The sequence below is a fragment of the Rhyacophila brunnea genome, unplaced genomic scaffold, assembly GCF_057557595.1.
Source record: "Rhyacophila brunnea isolate RB1 unplaced genomic scaffold, BYU_Rbru_1.0 scaffold_19, whole genome shotgun sequence".
Lineage (NCBI taxonomy): Eukaryota > Metazoa > Arthropoda > Insecta > Trichoptera > Rhyacophilidae > Rhyacophila > Rhyacophila brunnea.
In genome coordinates this window covers 21567690-21592091 of record NW_028232848.1, presented here as the reverse complement: position 1 = coordinate 21592091, position 24402 = coordinate 21567690, and the positions used below count along the sequence as shown (strand labels likewise).

General features: G+C 32.9%; 1 protein-coding gene across 2 annotated transcripts in view; it reads left to right on the top strand.

The window, feature by feature from the left end:
• Positions 1-24402, top strand: part of LOC147072842 (fibrillin-3-like) — a 198139-nt gene that overhangs the window by 24851 nt on the left and 148886 nt on the right. For both annotated transcript variants that reach the window (XM_085945756.1, XM_085945757.1), the window contains exon 2: positions 2361-2550. In XM_085945756.1, the coding sequence (XP_085801882.1) occupies positions 2411-2550 (140 nt within the window). In that variant the 5' untranslated portion in view covers positions 2361-2410. The remainder of the gene's footprint in view (positions 1-2360; positions 2551-24402) is intronic.

Sequence of the window (24402 nt, the reverse complement as noted above, 5' to 3'; positions counted from 1 at the left end):
TAGTTATACAATTATTATTATATCCCTTGTTGTACATTTACATAGTGTATGGCTTATGCTGGTAATAGACAATCAAAGATATTTGACATACTTATATATTTTTATCAAATAATGTTTCTTTGAAGACCATTCATTTATTTTCAACGAGAGGGTAAATTACATATTACACTGCGTAAAAAAATAAAAGTAAAATTTAAAAAATGGTCAACGAATGTATGTTGACTTCTAGTTATGTTTATATTTTAAGTCATTTATTTATATTTTTGTAATCTGTGTACACATTATTTATATCTATACTTGACCAGTAAAAGCAATAAAAATTGTACTGGGTCACGAAGGAGAAGTATAAAAATAACCGGAAAAAGTTTGTGAAACGCTGACCTAGATGATGACTTCCTCCATCCTGGACAATCTAGCGTTGACACTCTTCAGTTGCATTCACCAACGCATTCTAAAATCTCCTCTGACGCTGTCCAGTCATCTCAGGTTCTGCCGTCTGTTAAGTACATAGCCCGCCTTGGTGGTGTATTCTCTGGCATTCTATATTCGTGGCCGGTCCAGCGCAGTCTCTGCATTTTCATATGCCACGTGATCTTTTCGTCCCTATAAAGTGTGTATAGCTCCTCATTATTCAACCCTTTTCTTGGACAGCCCCAAAGATTCTTCCCAATACTGTTACTCTCCTGTCAAAGATATCCATATTTCTCTCTTCCTATTTGCAAATTTCCCAGCATACTGATCCATACGTTAATACTGGGCGCGGGAAAGTACTATATAGCGTTGATTCGGTTTTCCTTGACAGCGCTTTGCTTTTCAGAAGCCTTTGGAAATAGCCATCGGAAATCGCCAAAAGGTGCTTGTGTTATTTAGTAAAGATATATTATTTAAATATGTAGGTAAGCATATGAATCGATAGCTGTAATGATATTAATAATTGTTAAAGTTAGCATGAATGCTGATTTAGGAATATTAATAAATTACTATGATGCAGTATGCAGTATGAACAAGTTTACTATGACTATGAATATTGAGTATATTTTTTATTAAATACAGTAATATCACATCACAATGTTTTATCAACATTTCGCGGGGGTGTATTGACATTTGACCGGATTTCCTGATTTGATCGCCATTTCATTATAAACAATAATTATTATACATTATTACACTAAAATGACTAAAACATTCAGTGTATTGACAAAATGATGATATTTTTTTAGCAAACAATGTTGAGATAATATTGCATACCTACCAACAAAATACATTGAATAAAACATTCTTTATTTTGTCGGAGCATATAATAAATTGAAGCAGAACAAAAACTTACTCATTTGTAACAATCTTCATACCATACCGAGCCACTGCTCTCATCCCTTGGCTATCGGTCCGCTTATGACTCTGCGAATTACATTTATTTTGATACTTATGGGGTTGTATGTGTATCAACTTTCGCCAACGTGAAGCAGCCGGTTTTATAACTAAATCGAGATAATTATATTATTACTTAGGTACACGATTTTTAGACGGTAGGTACTAGGCGTTAATATATTTTATGTATGGCGTCTATATACTCTAGAACAGGGGTTCCGAACCTTATTTTCATTAGCAACACATTTACAGTTATAAATGGAACGGCGGGCACAATTTTATTTTAACCTAAATATTAGTTCCATTTTTTAAACAATTTCTAGTCAATAACTTTGTATTGAACTTTTTAATAATATTTGAAAACATTAATAATCATAATGGAGCAGGTAATTAGAAATATATAGGTACATATGATTTTTATTAATAAGACGATATTATATGAACGTCATATGAATAAATTAATATAAAACACAAAATAATAAATGAGGATCTTTAGCATAGGATTTATTCGATCAATTTTTTATAGTTATAGTTCATATATTATGTGGATATTACAATTCTTAAACAGTCATTTTATTATGTTGAAAATATCGATTCGTATAAGTACCTAAATTAATTGAACCAAACCATGATTTTATCTCATAATAAATATGCCCTACTTTTTAGGGAGGGATAGTTTTTTGATCCACCAGGTTGCTTGTCTAACCATACTTATATAAACGATAAATTTAATATAATTCAACCAGCACAAAAATTCAATTGTAATTATTTTTTATTAATCGTTTTGAAATTTTAAAAAAATCAGAAATGAGTCCTTGGGTGTACTCAGGTCACTATTGGTAATCCCTGTTCTAGAATTTAACATTCTTAAATCTTGTGTATATTCAGAATTGAATAAAAAAAAAAATCACGATTGTTCACATAAGTATAAGTAAATAAATTTGATATGTGTATCGTTTTGATTTTTATTTATGGCTCGTCTTTCTTTCCAGGTTTTCGAATACTGTTGAGATTGTAGCAGGACAGTTAGTCAGTTAGCGCCATGGCGCAGTGGTTGTGGTGTGGTCTGGTGTGCGCGGGGCTCATGTGCCTTGCAATGGCCGACCCAGCGCCTCCTCCGTGGCCGAAAAGATCCAGCATCCAAGAAGGAGACAATGATCTGCCTAATAACCACCACATTGGGTAAGTCCACCAGTAAAATTAAATTTATAGTATTTAATAACCATGGTTTATTTCTTGGACAGTTATGGGTCTGGATTGCCTCAAAGATTTTAATAATTTATATATGGAGGGGTTATTGCAAGACAATGATATGCCACATAATTATGAATTTGTTGATTTTTAATAAAACCAATTCCTAGGGCATACACTCACGTTTTACTAAAGACACTTTAAAAAAAATACACTGATGCCTCAATAATTATGATCAATGTGTAGTTCTTACAAATTCAAATTTTGCTTAAAAAAATGGTTATAACAATAATATGATATGCCATGCCAGTCAAAATTGATATCGGTCAGTCATCCACGCCTTCTGCTCCAAGCAGTATAATTATTAGATGTGAGATGTGATGTATATCGATCATTTTAATAAGGATAGTAATTTTTCCTGTTTATTGTAACGAATAAGTACATTAAATTGCTCATATCTCCAACCTATGTTTCTGTGGCATATCATTGTATCGCAATAACCCCTTCATATATGATATTATGAATATAACAAATAATTTGCTGATATCTGGGGAAAACACAAATTAAATAATACTCCATTTATTATTATAATCTTACGTAAGTGTAAGACATTTTGTAAAACGGGTTTATTTTAATAGATACTATTTACAAATCAAAACAGCCGGTGGTATAATAGGGAAACAACAGGACTGAAATAATGTAATAGGAGATATTTTAACTTTATCGCTCGACACCTTTTGCAAGGTACGAGTATCTAGTTCCATTATACCGGCGCGGTACACGGCGTAAGGTTTTAGAGAAAACATTCTACATTTTTTTTAACTTAATCTGAATACATATATTATGTATGTATGTACTATATTTTGTAGACGAGTCCAATAAATAATGCGTTTACCCAAATAATATTAACATTGAAAGGTTATAAGGTAATTAATTACCCAAGTAATTTCATGCGAAAACTTGCTATAAAAGATTATTGTACCCATATGAGAATGATTGCGAATTAAATTCGATAAAAAATTGTTACCACCATATTGTCATCAGTCATCATCATATTAGACCAAAAGAGCCATTTGTCCAACCTATTAGGTCCGTAATATGGGTCCTCGTTTGTGGCATGGCGATTTATCACTACCTATACTAGGGATAATAAATATTATAATATTATGACTTATTAGTTACAAGTAGCACCAGACTGATTAATCAACGGTTGACATTATATTATAACGTGTCTGTGCGTGTCTGTGATCTGACATTTTGTATCGGTTTGTTTATTTTCATCTCCTTGGTTACGTACCAAGTTCACATTATTTAATGCTGTTGTGTAAAGTCACTTCACTAATAAAAATGGTTCCATGAATAAACAGAACATGAAGAAACAAAACGGTGACAAAACCATAATGGACAAAACATAACATAAAAACAGAACAGCGATAAATATAACTCTTAGCTTTCAGGAAAAATATAACATTTCATATTGAAATTGTCGTATATATATTATAAATAATGTTGTATAGATTGTTAAGAACACAGGTTTTCAATATGCCGTAAAATCAAATTATATAATTTCTGCATTCCTGATCGCTGGAAAGCGTCAACTAGGTGTTTGCCGGCAAGCTAGGTATATATCTCGTCTTAATCAATCTAATACGTTTAAAATGCTTGGGTGACTAGGTAGTACAACGAAATAATAAGTTTAATAATTCTGTGGAGTTGTGCATGATTATGATTAATACCAAGCAGATAAATTGAGGTTTTTACGCCAAATGGCCAACATATTGCAGTGATTATATATATTAAATATTTATATATATTTCGTTTATGAACTTAAGTTTTATAAGTATTTAATTACTAAAAGCATACGACAAAAATTAATGTTTTATTTTTCCCCTGGCTGTTCTGTTTTTATTTTGTCACCGTTCTGTTTCTTCATGTTCTGTTTATTCATGTTAAGTTTTATCATGTTCTGTTTTGTCCGGTTACCATAAAAATGAAGCAACGAAGCTTTGTCAAATGGTCTGCGGAGCTTTTTAAACAAACAAAGCTTCGAAGTCTTGTAGTCGCAATTATGAGAAAGTATGTTTTACATGCCGCATTATTTGGAGCGTGCCCATGAAAAGAAAACGTGAAATAAATTCAATTTATTTTCGTGGAACTAACTGTCTTTCAGTGGCGTCGAACAATAATATACCTAGGTATATTATATTTCTTAGTAAACTTTGAAACACTTTAATATAAGTACAAGAATTTTGTACCTACTAGTGTCTTCTTCAGATCAGATGTACATTTATCTATGTATTGTATGTACTCAATGACATAGAATAGATAAACATTTGTTACTGTTTTTATACTAAATTTATAACTAAACGATAATAAAATTACATCACTTATCAGGCACTTCTCTCATTGAAAATGGTCAGTTGTTTATTTTTTTTATATATATTAGGAAGTACCCTATGTGTATCCAATTATTTAAATAAAAATAATACTTACTTATTATTATAGGTTCATCATCCAAAAAATGTGATGTTCAAGTTTATTTTTTATCAATACCTATGTCAAACTATTATTCAATAATGTGAATTCACTCTCTTTCAAATAATTTGTTTTCCAACATCCCTTAATGGTGTTTTAATTGTATAATTGTTGGTTACTCAACCTGTCTATAGTTTTATTATTACCGCTTTTTTCTGTCCATCTAGTTAGTCCACTTATACTAAAACAAACTTTTTAAAAGTTCATAAACGTAATTTTGCTTTCTATTGGTTATATTATTTTTTTGTTTTATCCGGTTAATTATTAAGATGATACATCAGTGAAACGGCAAATAATTTTCAACTATAGGCGCGACGAAATTTTGGACTCGCTGCCATTCTGAGAGCGAACGTCGAGGTGTAAATACGTCAATTTGTTTCGTGATGGCGAAGGGTGTATTAATTCTTAAATCGTGTACATATGACTAAAAACGTTACCGATTTACATGAAAAAGAAAACATGTCAATGAATATATTATTATTGTTACTAATAGAATAATAAACAGAACATTAAATGGACGCATGTTTTATATGACAAATTATATTTCGTTCGACATGCCGTCGCTACAGATTGGTTTGTCGAATATCCGTTCTTGTCGAAATCGACCTTTTAATGCAGAATGATTTTTTGTATCTAAATGGACCAGAACCATCATTTTCTTTAAATTACATTGTAATGAATACAGCATTCATATGCTATAAAAACAACAATTTAAATTCTTCCATGTATTTAAATATCGAATAATGAAATTTGTATTTCGTCTCCTGAAAATTTGGTATTTGGTCTATTTGACAAACCAATCCTACAGCGACGATGCGTCATTTGCACCCGCGACCCGCAATCCGCGCATGGCCTAGCCACGATCTTTTTAGACCATGCTTCAACTGAGGTATAGCCTTAAGTTAAATTATATTAATTAAACTTCTAATATGTTATACGTTGTTTAAACATGAATAAGTACATTCGTAAGGTTATCTACCTAGTAATATTGAAAGAAACATCTCGTAAACGTATAAGGCAACGGCTTCATATCCAGAGGCTCTGCTTACGATTCCCGGTAGGGTCACAATACTCGCAATACATCTGCGTGATTTTGTCAGATCCCGGGGGTTTCTATGAATAGTGTTTAAAAAATATTATTCTCCTTATACCATTGGAGGTAGGCTACCATCAGAGCGATCTTCGCTCTATCATCTACAACCCAAAAGAATCACGAAGGTTATTAAGCCATGAATTACTGTGTCGTTATCATGTTAAGCTTACCGTTGACCTTTTCTTGGATAACAAATACGAGAATGCTGTATTTTTGTCATCTCATAATAGTTTTCTGGTTTTGATGCCACGCAGAATTTTTCTATCCTTTCCCATATGTTTGAGGACATCAATAGTTATTTTGTCACCTTATCAGTTATAATACGGGTCTAGGACGATTTGGCGCCGGGACAACTGGCCGCCACGTAATTTGAAAATAAATAGACGTTTTTTTTTTTTTTGAATTATTAATAACCATGTCCTTGCTTTTTCGTAAAAGGTGGTTGTTAGTAATTTTGAACAATCACAAACACCCAGGCTTTGAGAAAAACACATAAATATTGTGTGTCCTGACCGGGAATCGAACCCAGGAACTCTCGGGTGGAAGGCGAGCGCCTTACGCACTGCACCACGAGAGCCGCCTGAAAAATAGACATTAGGTACTTATAGGTACTTTAAAAAAATATTTAATATTATTATTTGTATTTAAATTATTACATTATAATTTAATAGTTGGTGACAATTTAAATATACACACGTAAATAATGATTTAATCGTGCATATGTTTAAGTTCCTACGAAAAAAGAGTTTTTTAAGTTTATATAAAGCCTTAGGCATGGTAATTCTCAATCCGCAATAAAAAACATTATGTTAAGAATAAAATGAATTAAAACTACTAAGTAGTAGATAGAAACTGATTAAAATTCCTCGTCTACGTTCTGTATGCGTGTCTACGACAGTGCGGCGTTCAATTGTCCTGGCGTCCAGTTGTCCCATTCCCGTCTATACAGCCTCATCTCGAAAGCGTCAACTCTCTGTAGTATCTCCTGGTTTAGCGTCTATACATACATGCCATTGAAAAGGATTGTGAGAACATATTAGCGAATCAGACACAAACACAAAAAAACATAGATTTAAAACTTTGTGTATGCATTTTTAAATAATTATTATACGTCACTGGTTTCTTAATAATTAAGATGTGACATGTGACGTGGTTTGAATCCCAGTCGGTACATAACATCGGTAGGATGAATGCGTCGTGTTACATGAATACGGCGGATGACATTGCAGCCTGTTAGTTGCATCGGGGTATTATTATTACGACGATGGCGTTAATCTGTACGCTTTAAGCCGAAGATTCGTCCACACTAGGCGAATGGAGCTTTTAACGTCACCTGCTATTAGCGTGGTTAGATCGCAGGCTGTGTCAAGCTTAATATCTTTTTAGAAAATTGGATTTAAAAAATTCGAATCGTTTTAAAATCGAATGCGAATTCGACAAACCATTATGTATTTTAAAGAGAAAAGTATCTTCCTTATGCCTTACGAAGCATAGTAACAGTAAATAATATTTTTTTTTTAAATGCATGTGGTATTATTTTGGATCTATTTTTATCCATGCTATCCTTCATAATATATAAGTTTTTATAATATCTTCCACTGTCTCATTGCATATTTGATAAACCAATGATCAAACTTAATTATTGTTATGGTATTTGCATATCCAACATCAAAGTAGGACATGATCGACTATCCAGTATCAAAACTGGTAGTGATCTACTACAACTTCTACTATTGTTATTCTTCAACTTAAACAAACGTGTCATATTTGTCTGAGTACACTGAGGCGCTATAAATTGAACAACACTTGTTTTTCACCACCACAAAGAAATACTCAATCTCCTATTTGTCGTGAAAATGCTAAGTTTTGGTCTTATTTTAAGCACTCGTTGCACTAATCGTCTAACTATTCTCATACTGCGCGAATGTATGATGAAACTACGCCTCAGTCGGTGGTGATTCACAGCTTATCTTTCTCTCACTCTCGCGGGCTTCCTCATAATCAATTTGATTTTCCTGCAATCTTCATATTTAATGTGCACCTAGCTTGGAGGATTTGTTTTAAAAATATTTACTCACAAAGCCTTTTCTGTATGGCCGACGCTTCGTGAAAAAATACTACACTTTTAAAAAAGTGCGTATCTTTCACAATCTGAATGTCAAAATCAGCGCTCGAAATGGAAAAGTTTACGAACCGGAGCGCTCGACAGTTTTCTGATGAACGATATATAATTATCATAGTTAGAAGACATAGTTATCAAATTTTATGTGTATTTCATAAAAATAAGTGTGTTAGATTTTCTATTATATGGCATATCTAGCTCAGATGGTCAAATTATTTTTTCCACGAGACGGAGCGATAATTTTACCAATTTCACGAACAGGAACGGCGCTCCAGTCCATTTCGAGCCCCGATCAAAATTCAATCAATGCACAAACAAACACATTGTAAAAAATCCTGACAACATGACGTTTGCTGATTTTTTAACATTAAATGGCAGTTTATTTTATTTTATTTATTTATTTATTTGAAAAAGACACGTTGAGTAGGTACATAACAAATTATTAATTCAGGAAGTTCACAACATGACATTTAGAATAAAAATGAAAGAAGAGAAAGAAGAGAAAGAAAAAAGTAATCTGTTAGAGAAAAAAACCAAGGTATAGAAAAAAAAACAAAGCAAAAATAGTTTTATCGAAAGAAAAAACAACAATAATTAAAAAAACAGAATAATTATGGATCGCCAAATATATCTACATCTCGAGGGAGTGCATTGACCAGCCGCACAGCCCTCGCTATTGGTGCCTGGTGAGCCTGATATGAGGAAACAGCTTTCACCCAAAATAGGTTTATGAAAGATAGTCACCAAACCTGTCAGTGTCTCAGGCCACAAGATTTCCACCTAAATCCACCATTTAAAAAAAATAACCATACATTATAATGTACTGTTAAATTTTTAACACTCAAAGGTGGTTTACACGGGCAGAATTTTGTAAGGGGCCACTAACCCTATCAGTGCCTCGAGTATTCAAGTACCTACCTAAACTCGCCACTGATGTAGCCAGAAAAATTTCACGAAAGTCTAACAATAATGAAATTATTCCAATCACTTCATAATTCCGTAGAAAATGGAATAATTAATAAAATACCTTCGTAACTATTGCATATTATTGTACTGATAAAATTCAACCAAAACAAGTCTTCTTTGATTTTGAAATGGTATACGGTGCGTTGGCCGCCAGACTCGACATTGAAATATGGTGTCAAAATTAAAAGTGACAGTTCTGTCTGTCTCGGAGGCACTTGTGACATGTCATCAATTTGTGACTTTTCGGAACAATGACAATAATAATTATTCACTCCGGATTGTGATCCGATCGCGGGTAAGATTTACCTACCATACTCTCGCGTCAATCATTGACATGTTTAAGTACCCACATAAATTTATTCGGCAACGCATATTTGAATTAAAAGTACCTATACTGTAACACAAAGAATCGCAGCATATCGGGACCCTTTTTTGGGTTACTTATTTATATAAATTGTACGTATACAGTAAGTATACATTATGGCCGTGAAATTTATTAAAATAACAGATGGCAGAATAGTATTGAGACGCATTTCGCCGAATGTTAATTTGTACGCATTTTAAAAACATCTTTATTAGCAATATTAAAACTATATAAATATATACGATATTATTGTATTTCAGATAAGTACAGATTTTTTTTAAATACATACAAATTACCGCTAGATGAACTCCTGGACGGTGAACGTGCCGTTCAATCTCAATGCTACTCTGCCATCTGTTATTTTAATAAATATTCACGGTCATTATGTATACGTACAATTTACAGGTCACGCCTTTTTTGTGTTACCATCTCACTCATTTTTCTCTCAGTCTTTCGTTTCCAGAAACCTACTTCTACTAAACTTTTGAACCACACTACTTACCACTGGACGATGAGACCTGTCTATATCTACATTTTCCGGTCCATGTGCATTATGCCCAACATGCACCTTTCTATGCGGCGTTGTGTTCCTCTTAAAAGTTTTTGTAGCAAGCATTTAATGAATAACACAAAATAATGACCCATCTAAAATTTAATTCCTATCTAAATATTATCGCGAATTTTCGTTTAGTCATTGTAAAATGAAATTTTGAAAGTTTGGAACTCCTTATCAAAGAAATGAAAGCGCCAATCGTATGTTTTTTTACACTTACTAAATTAATAATATTGAACTTTATATTGACTGAATTTAACAGTGTTAGTGGTCGCCATAAAATCCGGTCACTAATTCTATGTTGCATTCTTTCATTGACTTGATATGAAATATGGTGGTAACATGGCATGCACATAATATAATTATTTTTATTAATAAAATCCATGCTTGTACTTGAACAAGGAAGCAAAGTAGCAGCTTAAAATACTTAAGAGGCCGTAGGCACAAATTTATTCTTAGACCGAATGGTAAATGGGGGTGAATTGTGGAATTGATTACATTAATAATTGAGGGGTTTAATTTCAAAGTGAACTTATTCCACTACTTGACGAAAATGAGTTATGAATGCCAGAATTGAAAGGATACATTTTTGAATAAGTATGTTTTGTATAGAAGAACCTAATAGCATTCAATCCAGTCGAAAAATCAACTTCAAAATCGGTGTTAGTTTCAAAAGTAACTTATTCCAATAAAAAAAAACATATGTAACATCAACATCATAAACAGATTTTTGGCTTTTGCCAAAAGTTTGTTGAAGTGGAATAAGTTCACTTTGAAAATACACGCCTCAATTTTCTTCCATTAATCAGTTACAAATTTATAAGAAAATAACGGAAACTTAGTTAGATATGAGAACAATCTTAACTCAGTATCGAACAATAACCTTGCTCAGTCTCAGGTTTATTATTGCCTGGTGCAGGTAGGTACCTAGTTGTAACAGCATCTGATAAGGCTCTTATTTCTCTCACAAAGCGCGATCCAAATCAAATTTAAACTTTATTCTTTACAGTATGAATAAACTAAGACACTTTATATTGTAAACAGGGGCACTTTATATAACAAATATCGGAAGAAAATAAATTGCTTAGATACAACTTTCAACGAGCTTTTCAAAATAAATAACCAGGTAGTTAAAATACTCTTATAGGTATACCATTTTTTGATTGTAATAAGATGAAAGTTTTTTTCATAAACTTAGGTGTTATAATATTAACTCCATTTTAGGCTATACAATGTGTAACTGAAACATAATGTATTATATTATGCAATATCTGTTAACATTAACATCTTTTACTGACTTGTAATATAAAAAAATACGTTGTTAATGTAGTAGCAATGCATTCTATCAACATTTAGGGACAATGCAAAATATACCAACATGGTTATATCGATCTGAAATATAACTGAATACTATAACTGTATATCATAATAATTATTACCAATACGATACGACAAGCAAAATAAAATTCACGACAAGTTTTAGATTTTAAGTGCATCCTAATTTAGATTTAACATGGACTGGAATCATAATACTAAATACCTACCTGTTAATACAACATTTAATTTTTCTATGTCTTACCTACTTAATTCACAATACATATATATACCTTAGGATTGATTTTTTTTGTTCTCCTTGATTACCATACAATTGTTGTCAGGGAGGGTCATTGTTTGAATCGAATGTATCGAATTTGACGTTATACTTATTGGGGCTTTATAAAATAAAGCTCTAAAGGGTATATTATTATAGTGACCATATTTATTTTAAATGATCTTTATTAAACTTATGTTTGCATGAGCTAGTCAGTCAGTTTATTGACATGGAGATAGTGAACTATTTACCAATAATTTATCTTCCTACAATGCATACGATCTTCGCACGTATAATTTTTAATCGTATAATTTGCGGATTCTGTGTTTGCGGATTCTGTGTTTGCAAAAAATACTTTATAATAATATTAAGTAATTCATTGAATATGACTATGTAGTATGTATTACGAGTTCAATATATTCGACCAGATTTCATTTACATTTAAACGATTCACAGATCTAATACCTACCATGACTTCTGATGCTCCCCATCACATGTTTAAATTGATAAAGGCGAATGCTCTGCCTATCAGAGGCACCTTGTCAAAAAAGAAGCGTGAAATTTGAGACAATTTTAAAGTGTTTTAATCATGGCCCCCACAAAGGGAGGGCTGATAGGGCTCTAGCCTGGGGGCCCGGGCTCAGGAAGGGCCCGGCGTGGCGAGTCGACCAGATAAGTGATAGGTATGGACACAAATTATCTTTAATTGTAAAAAAAGTCGCCTGCTTATTTTCCTTCAATGGTATTATTATTTAAAATTATGTGGTTGTACAATACAATTTTTACACTCTATAATTTAAATGGATGTAGATATTAAAATATACGAAAACACACTTAATATACAATACACATTAATTTTACCGCTTACACCATTTGGAAAATGCTACTGTAGAGCGTCACACTCCCTTTATCTTTAGCGATAGTTAGGGGGGGGCCGCCAAAGATCCTAGCCCGGGGGCCCGCTTCAGGATGTGGGGTCATGGTTTTAATTATCTAATCAATACCTAAGTTTATATAAAAATATAACAAATATGTATAACGTGAACTTCTTTTTATTGGTATCAAATCTAATTTCATCATAGTCACACCATTGAAGCTCGATTTGATGTAAATAACATGCATTTCAAGTTACAAACCTTGTTCAAGTTACAAACGATGTTTCAGATAGGTTCCTACGTATTTATTGATTACAGTAGGTGTAAATTATGAATAATTAGTCTCAAACGGCAAGCATCATATTTGCCCTATATGTGCCATTTAGATATCTAAAATAATTAAAATATGTTTTATTTCATTTCAAAAAATACTAATAAATAAATAAAAAAACTTCCACGTTAAAGATATTTTTAAACATTATTAAAAAAATGTTGCAAAAATGAATTTTAGTGTATTATTGACATGGCTGCCTCGTATTAGTGTAATATTTTTGTTATTAAAAATGCTAATTACTAGGTACTTGCTTATTACCCAATGGCTTTATTGTAAGATTTTAATGTCTTATTTACACAATAGACAATTAATTATTGTTTCCTTGCACGTCAATGGTGCGTGGTATTCATTATTAAAATTTATATACAAAATCAAAATTCCTATTCACACCCATTCCCATATATGAATTATTGGTAGTTCAACGTATGCTATAAAATAAAACGTGAACACTGCACTTTTACCATTTTATATTTTTCCATTTTTTTTTCTTCTGAAAATCTCTTAACAAGCTAAACCGGTTATTGGATTAATTAAAAAAAATAAACACGTATGAAGTATCCACTAAAAACTAGATTGCGTTTATTTAAACAGTAAGTACCTACAATTCATAATTAAAATTGCGCCAGCAGTGGAGTAGAACTGACTGTAAATAGTTGACATTGGAGGTTTGAGAATGCTGTTGACAAAAATAAAGAGCTTAATCTAGATTCTAGACTAATTGGGAGCACAATAAAAGTCTCTTCCTTCCAATTACAGTTATTATTTTAAAATTAATACTAATAATAGTGAGCGATCTAGTGAGTTCACGTGTGACATACTGGTTAACTACGAGTATAATGCATGTGATAAGTATTTTTTACAATATCAGTTGTTTTATTAATTAATGCAAACTAACTTTGGTAACATTAAAAAAATCAGAAAAATCAAAGAAGACGTCATCTTTGAAAAGGCAGTGGCGAGCTAAACAAATTTTTGGTAACTGTGTCTTAAACGCTTAGAGCTACAAGCAACATGTCGAGAAGTGCTGATTCAAAGAAATTTAACTATACTACAGTAGCGTATGCAACTATACTGAAGTAATTGGACCTACTTGCATGCATGTGATAGTATTATAAGTTCAGCAAAAAAGTTGTCAATAGTATTTAAATGTATTTTCTCTAAGGGTTTATTATGTTACATTTCCATTCAGATTTTTACCCAATCTGTGAGTCTAATGCCGGGTCCACACTGACAACATGTCGCTCGACAACCTCGTTAAATTTTACGATAATTATGATAATTGCTTAAGAAATTTTACGATAATTATCATACTTATCGTAAAATTTAACGAGGTTGTCGCGCGACATGTTGCCAGTGTGGACCGGGCATAACATCTAACAAGCTTGCGCGTGGAGTGGGCTAGGTGAACGTTATTTACTTGTTGACAAATTAATTATTATATATTATGATCTATGGAAATTAGTAGCCTAGGTAATTATTCAATAAAAAAAAAGAGTGCGTGAACAGCCACAAATAAATATTTAAAAAAATCAAATTTGGAATATCACGTTATCTATGAAACTATAGCAGCGGCGGACGCGGCTGTCAGAAGATAATTTACGTAGTGAATTGTACCAAGATTATGGTTTTCTCACCGGAAAAAAGTGCGCCAATGCCTATATTACGATATTTGAATAAAAATAATCGATTCCGTTTGTCAATAAAAGATTAGAAGGTCTTAAGCGACGAAGACGTCATTCTGTTGTGCGTTAAAAGAAATATGGCGAATCGTATACGGTATATGAGAAAATATCGGATATAAACGTCACGTTTCTGGAAAATCATCGGATATTTCTCAAATTTGGTCAATTCAATCGGTAAATAATTCGGTAGCGCACATATCGAAGTGAAGATGTAAAAATAACAATACAATGTCGCTTAAATGAGCTGTTGGTGCGTTTTCGAAAATCTCTTAGGATAATAATATATAAAAGATTAACGGCCCACGTGCTCGTCGTAGGTCAAAATTGAGTTTTTATTGTATTTTCAAACCATGATCCTGGACACTCCTTAAACGTTGTAGATAATCTATTTATATAATTTTGAAGCCTTATTTTCCTTTATAGTTATTTTAAACATTTGATGACTGTATAAAGTATTTTTGTTACATAAAATACTATTCTTTTAAACCTCTCGCTCTAATGTTTTAGAATATAGTCATATTTCGGTACATAACTGTGCAGTGGTGTTAAGATTTTTTACATTTATTAATTTTTAAACGCATTTATAAAACCATTAGTATAATTTATTACGAGATAATTTTTGTAAAATATTCACGATAAAAAATTATATTGATAATCTCTGTGATCCCAAATTTGACAAGAATTAGGCATTTTATTATTCAAAAAATCGGCAAGATTAACACATTTGAAGATGATTCTAAAGATATTTATTATAAGCTATGTCTTTGACCATTCAAGTGTGATAAACATCTTATGAATAATGATTGCTTTATAATAATTATTGACCTAAGAATAAGGTAGTGTTTTTTTAAAATACGCCATTTCTTTTGTCATTCCCTAGTGGTTAAGCTACAACATACGGCCGTAGCCATAAATTGACAAACTATAATTAAAGTAGGGAGTAAAATTATGTTAACGCACGTGTTTGAACACGTACTTAACCGATTTTTTTTTTATTTTTTTTTAAACGGTACATGTTCAAACACGCGCGTCAATATTATTTTACTCCCTACTTCAATTATAGTTTGTCAATTTATGGCTACGGCCGTATGTTGTAGCTTAACCACTGGGGAATGACAAAAGAAATGGCGTATTTCAAAAAAATACTACCTTATTCTTAGGTCAATAATTATTATAAAGCAATCATTATTCATAAGATGTTTATCACACTTGAATGGTCAAAGACATAGCTTATAATAAATATCTTTAGAATTATCTTCAAATGTGTTAATCTTGCCGATTTTTTGAATAATAAAATGCCTAATTTTTGTCAAATTTGGGATCACAGAGATTATCAATATAATTTTTTATCGTGAATATTTTACAAAAATTATCTCGTAATAAATTATACTAATGGTTTTATAAATGCGTTTAAAAATTAATAAATGTAAAAAATCTTAACACCACTGCACAGTTATGTACCGAAATATGACTATATTCTAAAACATTAGAGCGAGAGGTTTAAAAGAATACTATTTTATGTAACAAAAATACTTTATGCAGTCATGAAATGTTTAAAATAACTATAAAGGATAATAAGGCTTCAAAATTATATAAATAGATTATCTACAACGTTTAAGGAGTGTCCATGATCATGGTTTGAAATTACGATAAAAACTCAATTTTGACATTCGACGAGCATGTCCCCCCTTAATGATAAGTATATGATAATATGATTCTACTTTTATATTGTTATTACCTACATTAACCATAGTGTAAACACTGTAAACTGTAAATGGAGTAATAGATATATCAAATAGATTTTTGAACTAATTTGGCGGAACATAGATAAGTAATATTGCCCTACGTCTAATAGTAATGAGAATTTTCACGTTCCACCACCAGCCAATTTGTCATGTCTTGTAGACTTCACGGTATACTTGGATTAATCTCTTTTGGTACATAATTTGAAAACACCTCAGAAAGTCAAATATTAGAAAACGTCGCCATTTTAAATTTCGTTAATAATTTAATCTGTATTTTTATTAACCGTGTTACCAACTTATTTGTTCATAAATATTATTAATCATTCCATTGCAAATTACTATGCAATAATTATTATCTCTTATATTTAAATAATATTAGGTCACCGACCATCTATTGTAAATTACTCTCTAAAAATCAACAAAAAAATCATTGGTTCTCATTTGCGATCGGCAAACTGCATAATATTTAAATTTATCTGAGGTATTTACGTGGTGCTTAATAATTCAAAACTAGTTTATTTTGTATGGGCAAACCTACACCTACCGTTTTTTTTTCGAAGTCCCAATGAATCATTGACATTACGATTAGCTTCTCAAAATATGCTAATTCTAAAAACACAAAGGCAATCTATCTAATTTTAGAAACCAATAAATATTTGAATTTACTGTATCTCTGTGACATGTAATAAAGATATTATATATCTATCTATACACAAAATTTAAGTGGGTACAAGATAATTTATTTTTTCAATCTGCTTCATGATTGATCAGAGATATCAAGATGTTTTTACATTCCCGGTTGGGATTACTGGCGTCCCGTGGGGATATACAGGTCATTTATATTGATTAGGAGCGATAGATTCGAACTGGAAGTAAATTAACGAAAAAAAATGCCAATTATATAACTCACATAGTAGATACGTGGATATGACAAATTGTTCGCCTACAGCCCTACGCCACTGGCAAAGGATGTTGTTTATACATTTTTTTCTTTAATAGTGTTAAATGTCAATTTTTGATGGAAAGATATTGTATTGAAAGAAAAACAATGTGTATGTAGGTACCATGGCCCCCACATCATGAAGCGGGCCCCTAGGCTAGGATCTTTGACGGCCCCCCTACCTATCGCTAAAGATAAAGGCAGTGTGACGCTCGACAGTAGCGTTTTTCAAAAAATAGTGTACGCGGTAAAATTAATGTGTTTGAGTGTTTTTTTTGTATATTTGAATTCCTCTATTTGAATTATGAAGTTGTCGAGTATCGATACACAATTAAAAATTGTATCGTACAACCACATAAGTTTAAATAATAATAACATTGAAGATAAATAGCATTGAAGATAAATATTTTTAATTTGAGAGAATTTGTGATGTGTGTTTAAATCGCTTACCGCCTTATCTGGTCGATTCGCCAGGCCAGGCCCTTCCTGAGCCCGGGCCCCCTGGCTAGAGCCCTGTCAGCCCCCCCTTTGTGGGGGCCATGGTAGGTACCTAGTACTTATTCACAAATAATTTAATAATAATTAGGATCGGTTTTGTCCGTTTTAATGGGACATGTCAACGGTATATTATATGTCTGTAAATATGTAAGTCTGAATACTATTACAGACTTTCATTGCATTCATACATTTAGAATATTCACAGAGGCGGCCCTTATGATAGTCCGATGCGTAATGCACTGACTTCTGATCCGAAGGTTCTAAGATTGATTCCCGGTGAGGCCAAATACATTTATGTAATTTTATCAAAGTCTGGGAGCGTAATACTAAAACTATTCTTATAAGCGTAAGTACACGTTGCATGTTTTTTCTTATTTCCACTAAGGCGGTGCAATAAGAATATTGCATATTTTTTCATTCAAACTAGATCGCCGATTGCAATATTGTAAGTTAGACTTCTATCTTCGGGTTATACCTACATTACGTGATATCTGTTTATGTGTTTATTTCACTGCTATTTCTACTACACTATTGTCATTGGGCATCATGGTCTGTTGTAGTGTAAAAAAACAATAGTAAAGTGTTGTAATGAATTATACTCAATTTTAATTTAATGGTAGGGGTCTGCCTCCAATTAAAGGGCGGCACTTTCCAATTGTGTAAGGGGATAACTTTGCTAATGAGCATCACTGGTAGGGATTTTCGCGTTTAGGTTTTAGGAAGATTTCAATTATATTATTATTAATTATTATAATTAAAAATTGAACCCTTCTCCGGGAAAGTATCGTAATCCTTAAAACTTCGTTTTGAGATAATAAAGATAAGTGTGCTTAAATAGGTAGGTACTGTGCGCCTGGCCAAAAATCATGTATTATGAACGTGCTGCGCGGCATTATTCATGTTTTTACTGCAAACTGTTGTCGAGGTAAATTGACGATTTTTGTTAGTATGTAAACAAATGCATGGTGCTCTGTTTGAACTGTTTTACCGAAAAGTATTGTTATCGCAACACCGTCCCTTGTCTGCAGAAAGGTCCAATAATGAAAATTGATCTCAAAATACTTTTTTGATTCTAAAAATAGGATGAAAAACGGACATTTTTAATCGAGACATGCGACCCAAATTCTGCCATTGTTTTCTTTCTCCATTCTTACCGCAAGACATATTATTTACTATTGTCTTATCGCTCGACAATAATATATGCGATCTACTCACTTATTGAAATATTGTACATAACATTGGAAACGATATATTGCACATAGATAGACACACAAATAAATGCTATTTTGAAGATTATAATAGATTATTCTAACATTAATATGCCGTAGATGCTCGTATGAGATTTTATAACTTTCTTTTTAGACCACACCAAACCTAACCTAACATAACCTAACTAAACCTAACCTACCCCAACCAATATAATCTTAGTTTGTGATAATGATGCATCAAAATATATGAAAATTTCAAATTTTAAATTAACAATTATTGTATCGAAAAGCATCTGTGCTGACAGAAAAAGGTATATAATATAATAATTGTCTACATTGAATAAACTTTTTTCGTTAAAAAAAATATAAAAGTTCATCTCATGCGGGCATCTGCGGTACAATTACCAAACACAATTTCATAAATAAACTCATATGCTTGTAATTTCAATTTATACGTCGGATTTCTATAAAATGTTTTAAACATAATATTATATACTTATTATGCATGTAAAATTATCATAAGCACTGATCCATTCGTAGTGATATTCACAGTGACAATAATGTCTGTAGAATCTGACACATTGATACAAATAATATTGTCATTTTGTCGTAATTACTTTTAGTCGTTCTAAATAAGAAGTTGAAAAGATTCTAGTAGTCAATTTGAAACTAGAGTGATCAAAGTTAGGCCGATATATACTGTTAGTTACCCTGCTTAGAAATATAATATAGCTTATTTTGAGCATTATGTTATTTAGTTAACTATATATTTTTTGTTTAAAATACGAAAAACATTTTTTTTCTCACGACTATAGCTTGCATGTAACAGCTTTATTCAATATAAAGTTAAGTGCTCACTTTTTACCGAGATAGTAAATTAATCAGTCGGTCGAATGTTGTGCAACTTTCGATACAAATTGACCCGCGGAAGCCGCAGGCAGATGCAGCTGTCAAACGGACAGTGTTTCTAAATAATTACGAGTAAATTTTAATTAGAAAGTATTTTTCATTAAAAACGTACAAGCGTCTTCGAATTTTATATGGAAGCTAATCAATAATTGTAATCATTGGCACTACAACAACACACTGAATCGTTTAGTTAGATGGCTTCAAGAAATGTTTCTAATCCTCTCTGTTAGCTGGCTGTAAACTACTCTACACCCGAGTTCAATAATAATGAATGTCTCCTGACCAGGCGGCTCTCGTGGTGCAGTGGGTAAGGCTGGCGAAAGTGGGAAGCTGGCCTTTCGCCCGAGAGTTCTGGGTTCGATTCCCAGTGAGGACACAATATTTATGTGTTTTTTTCAAAGCTTGGGTGTTTGTGATTGTCCAAAATTACTAACAACCACCTTGTACGAAAAAGCAACGACATGGCTATTAATAAATCTAAAAAAAAATGTCTTCTGACCACGTCTATTTTTTTAATCATGTTTGATCATAAGAAGATCATAATATGGGCCTGCACAGACTAGAGGTTGTATTAACAGATTTTTTTACGAGAAACGGATATAAGCCATTTGTTCAACATATTAGGTATATACTCTGGGTCCAAACACACATTCAAAAACAACATGTGAATTTTCCCGACCCGGGACCTTCGATATTATAAGCCTGACGCGTAACTGCTCGGCCATCGTAGGCGTCTAAATAGGTGATAATTATAATTATTTGTAAATAACAATATCATCATCATCATACGTGGCCCGACAACCCAGTGCGGGTCATAGCCTCCTTTAAGAACTTCTTCCATCTCCCCCTATCCTGGACCAGTATTCTCCAGGTGTCTGTGTCGACCGCTCTAGAATTTTTGTTGACACCGTCCAACCACCGGAGTCTGGGTCCGCTAGTCGACATCTGACCATCCGGTCTGGTATCCAGGATTCCTCTCAGCGGCTCAACACTGTCGATTCTTGCTACATGCTCTGCCCATCTGAGTCTACCAATTTTAACGAATGCGGAGATACATTCTTCTTAAAACGGTTGTAGACCTCCAGGTTATGCCGAATATTCCATTATTCTCCTCCTACCGGTGGCGATGAGTGCATGTTGAAGGTAGATAGGCTGTGATAGGTAGGTAACTGAAATAAAGTCCCAGGACAGCCATATTTTACAGGACTTGAATTTTGTACATATTCAGTATTTTACTGAACAAAACATATTATATATTACCTTTTTATAATATATATTTCAAAGGCACTTAAATACATATAAAAACGTAATGACCAACCACGATTCGAACTTAGGCTAGAAAATTCTACTATCTCGTTGGTACTTCAGCGTTTTGTCGAAGGAACCGTTTCGCATCGAGTCCAGCGCGAAAAAAATAATGAATAGATATTGTAAACATGTCAGGCTTATACCTATACGTGTGTAATCGTGTGTGTGTGTTGTATGCGTGAAATGCACAAAATTAGTTGAAGCCTTTGTTAGATTGGGTTATAAGCTTATTACGTATTAGTGGAGTTGCTACGTGCCGTGTGATTGACCACGTCGACAATCAATTCATAATACATACTGATACCGGCCTTTCTCCGTCGAGGAGAATGGTGAAGGCCGATTCACTTGCAGGCCAGAAGCGGGGTGGAATTGAGAGAAACGCACGTTGAGGTTGCTGGCAGTTTATTATATCGCTATGCAGGGTTAGTTGCAGGGTATAGGCGGTTAGCTTGATGCCGACGCGGACTTCTTCGCTGGTTGTTTCTCGAGACTTGGCTTCGCGTCCGAGGCGAGCAGAGACTATGCTGGCTCCGGTGACCGATTGAAGAGAGGTTTGGCGGTCGATTGGCTCGTTCGGCGTCAGGGGTAAGAGAGCTGCTGGCTGGTCAACGTCTGATGTAAGAGAGAGATTTTTCGCGCGCGTCCAACTGTCAGGCGGCGTCATGTTCGTCCGTCGGTCGGGAACCTCCCTGTTTTACCGACGGATTGACTAGTGGCGGCGCGTCTGTTTTGGCGGGAGCGCTGACGAATTTGAATTTCCGATTCTTTGAGACGGGCTCTAATCGGCCGAGGGTTGCGAGAACCGCGAAGAGTAGACGTAGGCTGTGGTGTAAGAGAAAGTTGATGGTTCGGTCCGTCCTTTGAGGTGGTCTCCTGTGGGAGACTTCCATCTGGTATCAATACCTATATATAGATGTCGTTGGGAAATTATAAAATTATATTTCTTGTAGAATATAAAATAATGAAGTTATTGTTTAAATACGTATTATGGCAATTAAAAAATATTTTCATTCATAAGTAGGCTTTAAATAATCGTCTAGCTTTGAGTCTTTGCCACTGCCTTATGTAAATTATGGGATCATTATATTATCCTACGCAGCACCTTCCTCTTGAACACATCGAGCTAATAACTATATATTAATATTTACTTAATATTGTTCCTCATCGTGTTTTAGCCTTGCATTGTGCAAGGTCTGTATAAAGTTTCTGTTGTTGTTAATAAGTTTCTATGATTATCTATATATTATAGTGACGGAATAATGCCATTCGGATCTTTATGTATCGACATTTTGAAGGCCCACCCTTCTGTACAACAAACACTTGTGACATCAAAATAGATAGTTTCTATTGTTATTTAAAAAATAAAAATGTTTTAGCGTTTATTGATTTTGAATAATAAACGTAGGCATTTTTATATAATTTGCAATTTTATCATTAATTTATTATAACGCAAAGACTGCAAATACTTCTAATTAAATTAATAAAAAAAATAATTTTGTGAAAAATAGAAGATATTTTTCTGGGGACTCAGTGTTCCTCAAATTTGCTACAGGCTAAGACTCTGTTAAACCGACAAACCGTATATGGTTATAAGCCACACGGCATACGGAACGTATGATTTGGGTTCATGGAAATTTTGTACATAAGCAACTGGCCGTAGCCATACACCGAATGCCTCTCTACCATAAGTTGAATTAACCGATTATTGCCAAATTTGAAAGATTGCAACTGCTAGGTAGCCCGCGTTTGTTGTTAATTATTGTCATACTTGTTTTCTTCCATATTACATAATTGATTGAATTATTTTGATCATTGTCTCATGGTATTATCTATTTTACAATTGATTATATAATAATCGGTGCTTCATGTTATTTAATTATGACTGCTTTAGTTATACTAAATTTTGCATGCACATTTTGTTAATTTGTTTTATTTTAATCATTGTTGAATTTTTTGGTGGTTGTGTATTAAAACTTGGGGATATAAAATAGTGTCTTTTTAGACACATTATTACATGATATTTTCCAATAGGTTCTTCGGATTTAAAATGAATTACAATTTGGTGGCGGTTATCCTTCCGCTAATAGACTGTATTGCTTTAACTAGTAATGGTTATTAACGGTTTTCTCAACCAAGTGGGTCATTTAATTGATCAGCACAGAGTAAGACAAAACAATAATTATTTGAAAAATGATCTTTCGCCAACTATGACTAACTCGCGACCCACAGCTTTTAGAGGCAGCCGTTTTGATGCTACTTCTTTACCCATCTGACTTCTTAAGTAAGAGCAATCAAACACAATTAATATGTATAATAAAATTATATACCAAGTAATAGTACCTAATATAACATGATATTGAATCAATCCACGAATACGTGTAGGATTGACCTCGCCAAATTTTACCGATTAAATGGTGAAATAATTATTAAAATCTTGCCTCAATGTCAAATCTAATTAATAAAATTCATATCAATATGAAAACGATTCGTTACTTTATTTTGGTACCTTTTAGTAAAAATAATCATATACATACATATACACAACAAAAGATGCGCACACACGTTGAGGATCGTCGGGTTTGGACTCGCCCCCAGAAACAAAAAAAAAACATAAATTATTTAGGTGAACGGAATGTTACTCACCTACTGCGGTGATATTGAAAGTAATATTTGCCTTTAAAATTTCCATGCTGTGTGTATAAAAGATGGGACAGCCCAGCGCGGATAATACAAACGGACACAAACGGTCTTAATAATTAGGACCGTTGGGCTACGCGTACACGACGATCAATCGTGAAAATCTCGGAGTGCCTGGGTATGGGGAATGTACCCACATATATTACGTTTACATATAAATAGATCATTAATATTTCATAACTGTCCATATTGCATTATTGAAGGATTCATCATCTGCCGTTGAAAAAAAATATCAATTATTGATGAATTTGGAGAAGTACAGGGCAAAACGTAAAAATAGTATATTATGAGTAGATGTAGTGAGTATATACATTTCTTGTTGTGTATGTATTTCAACACTCGTGCTATCAAAGTATTCATTACCTTACTTCCCGTTTGTGAGAGGAATGCATTATCACACCATCTCAATATATCTGTTATATT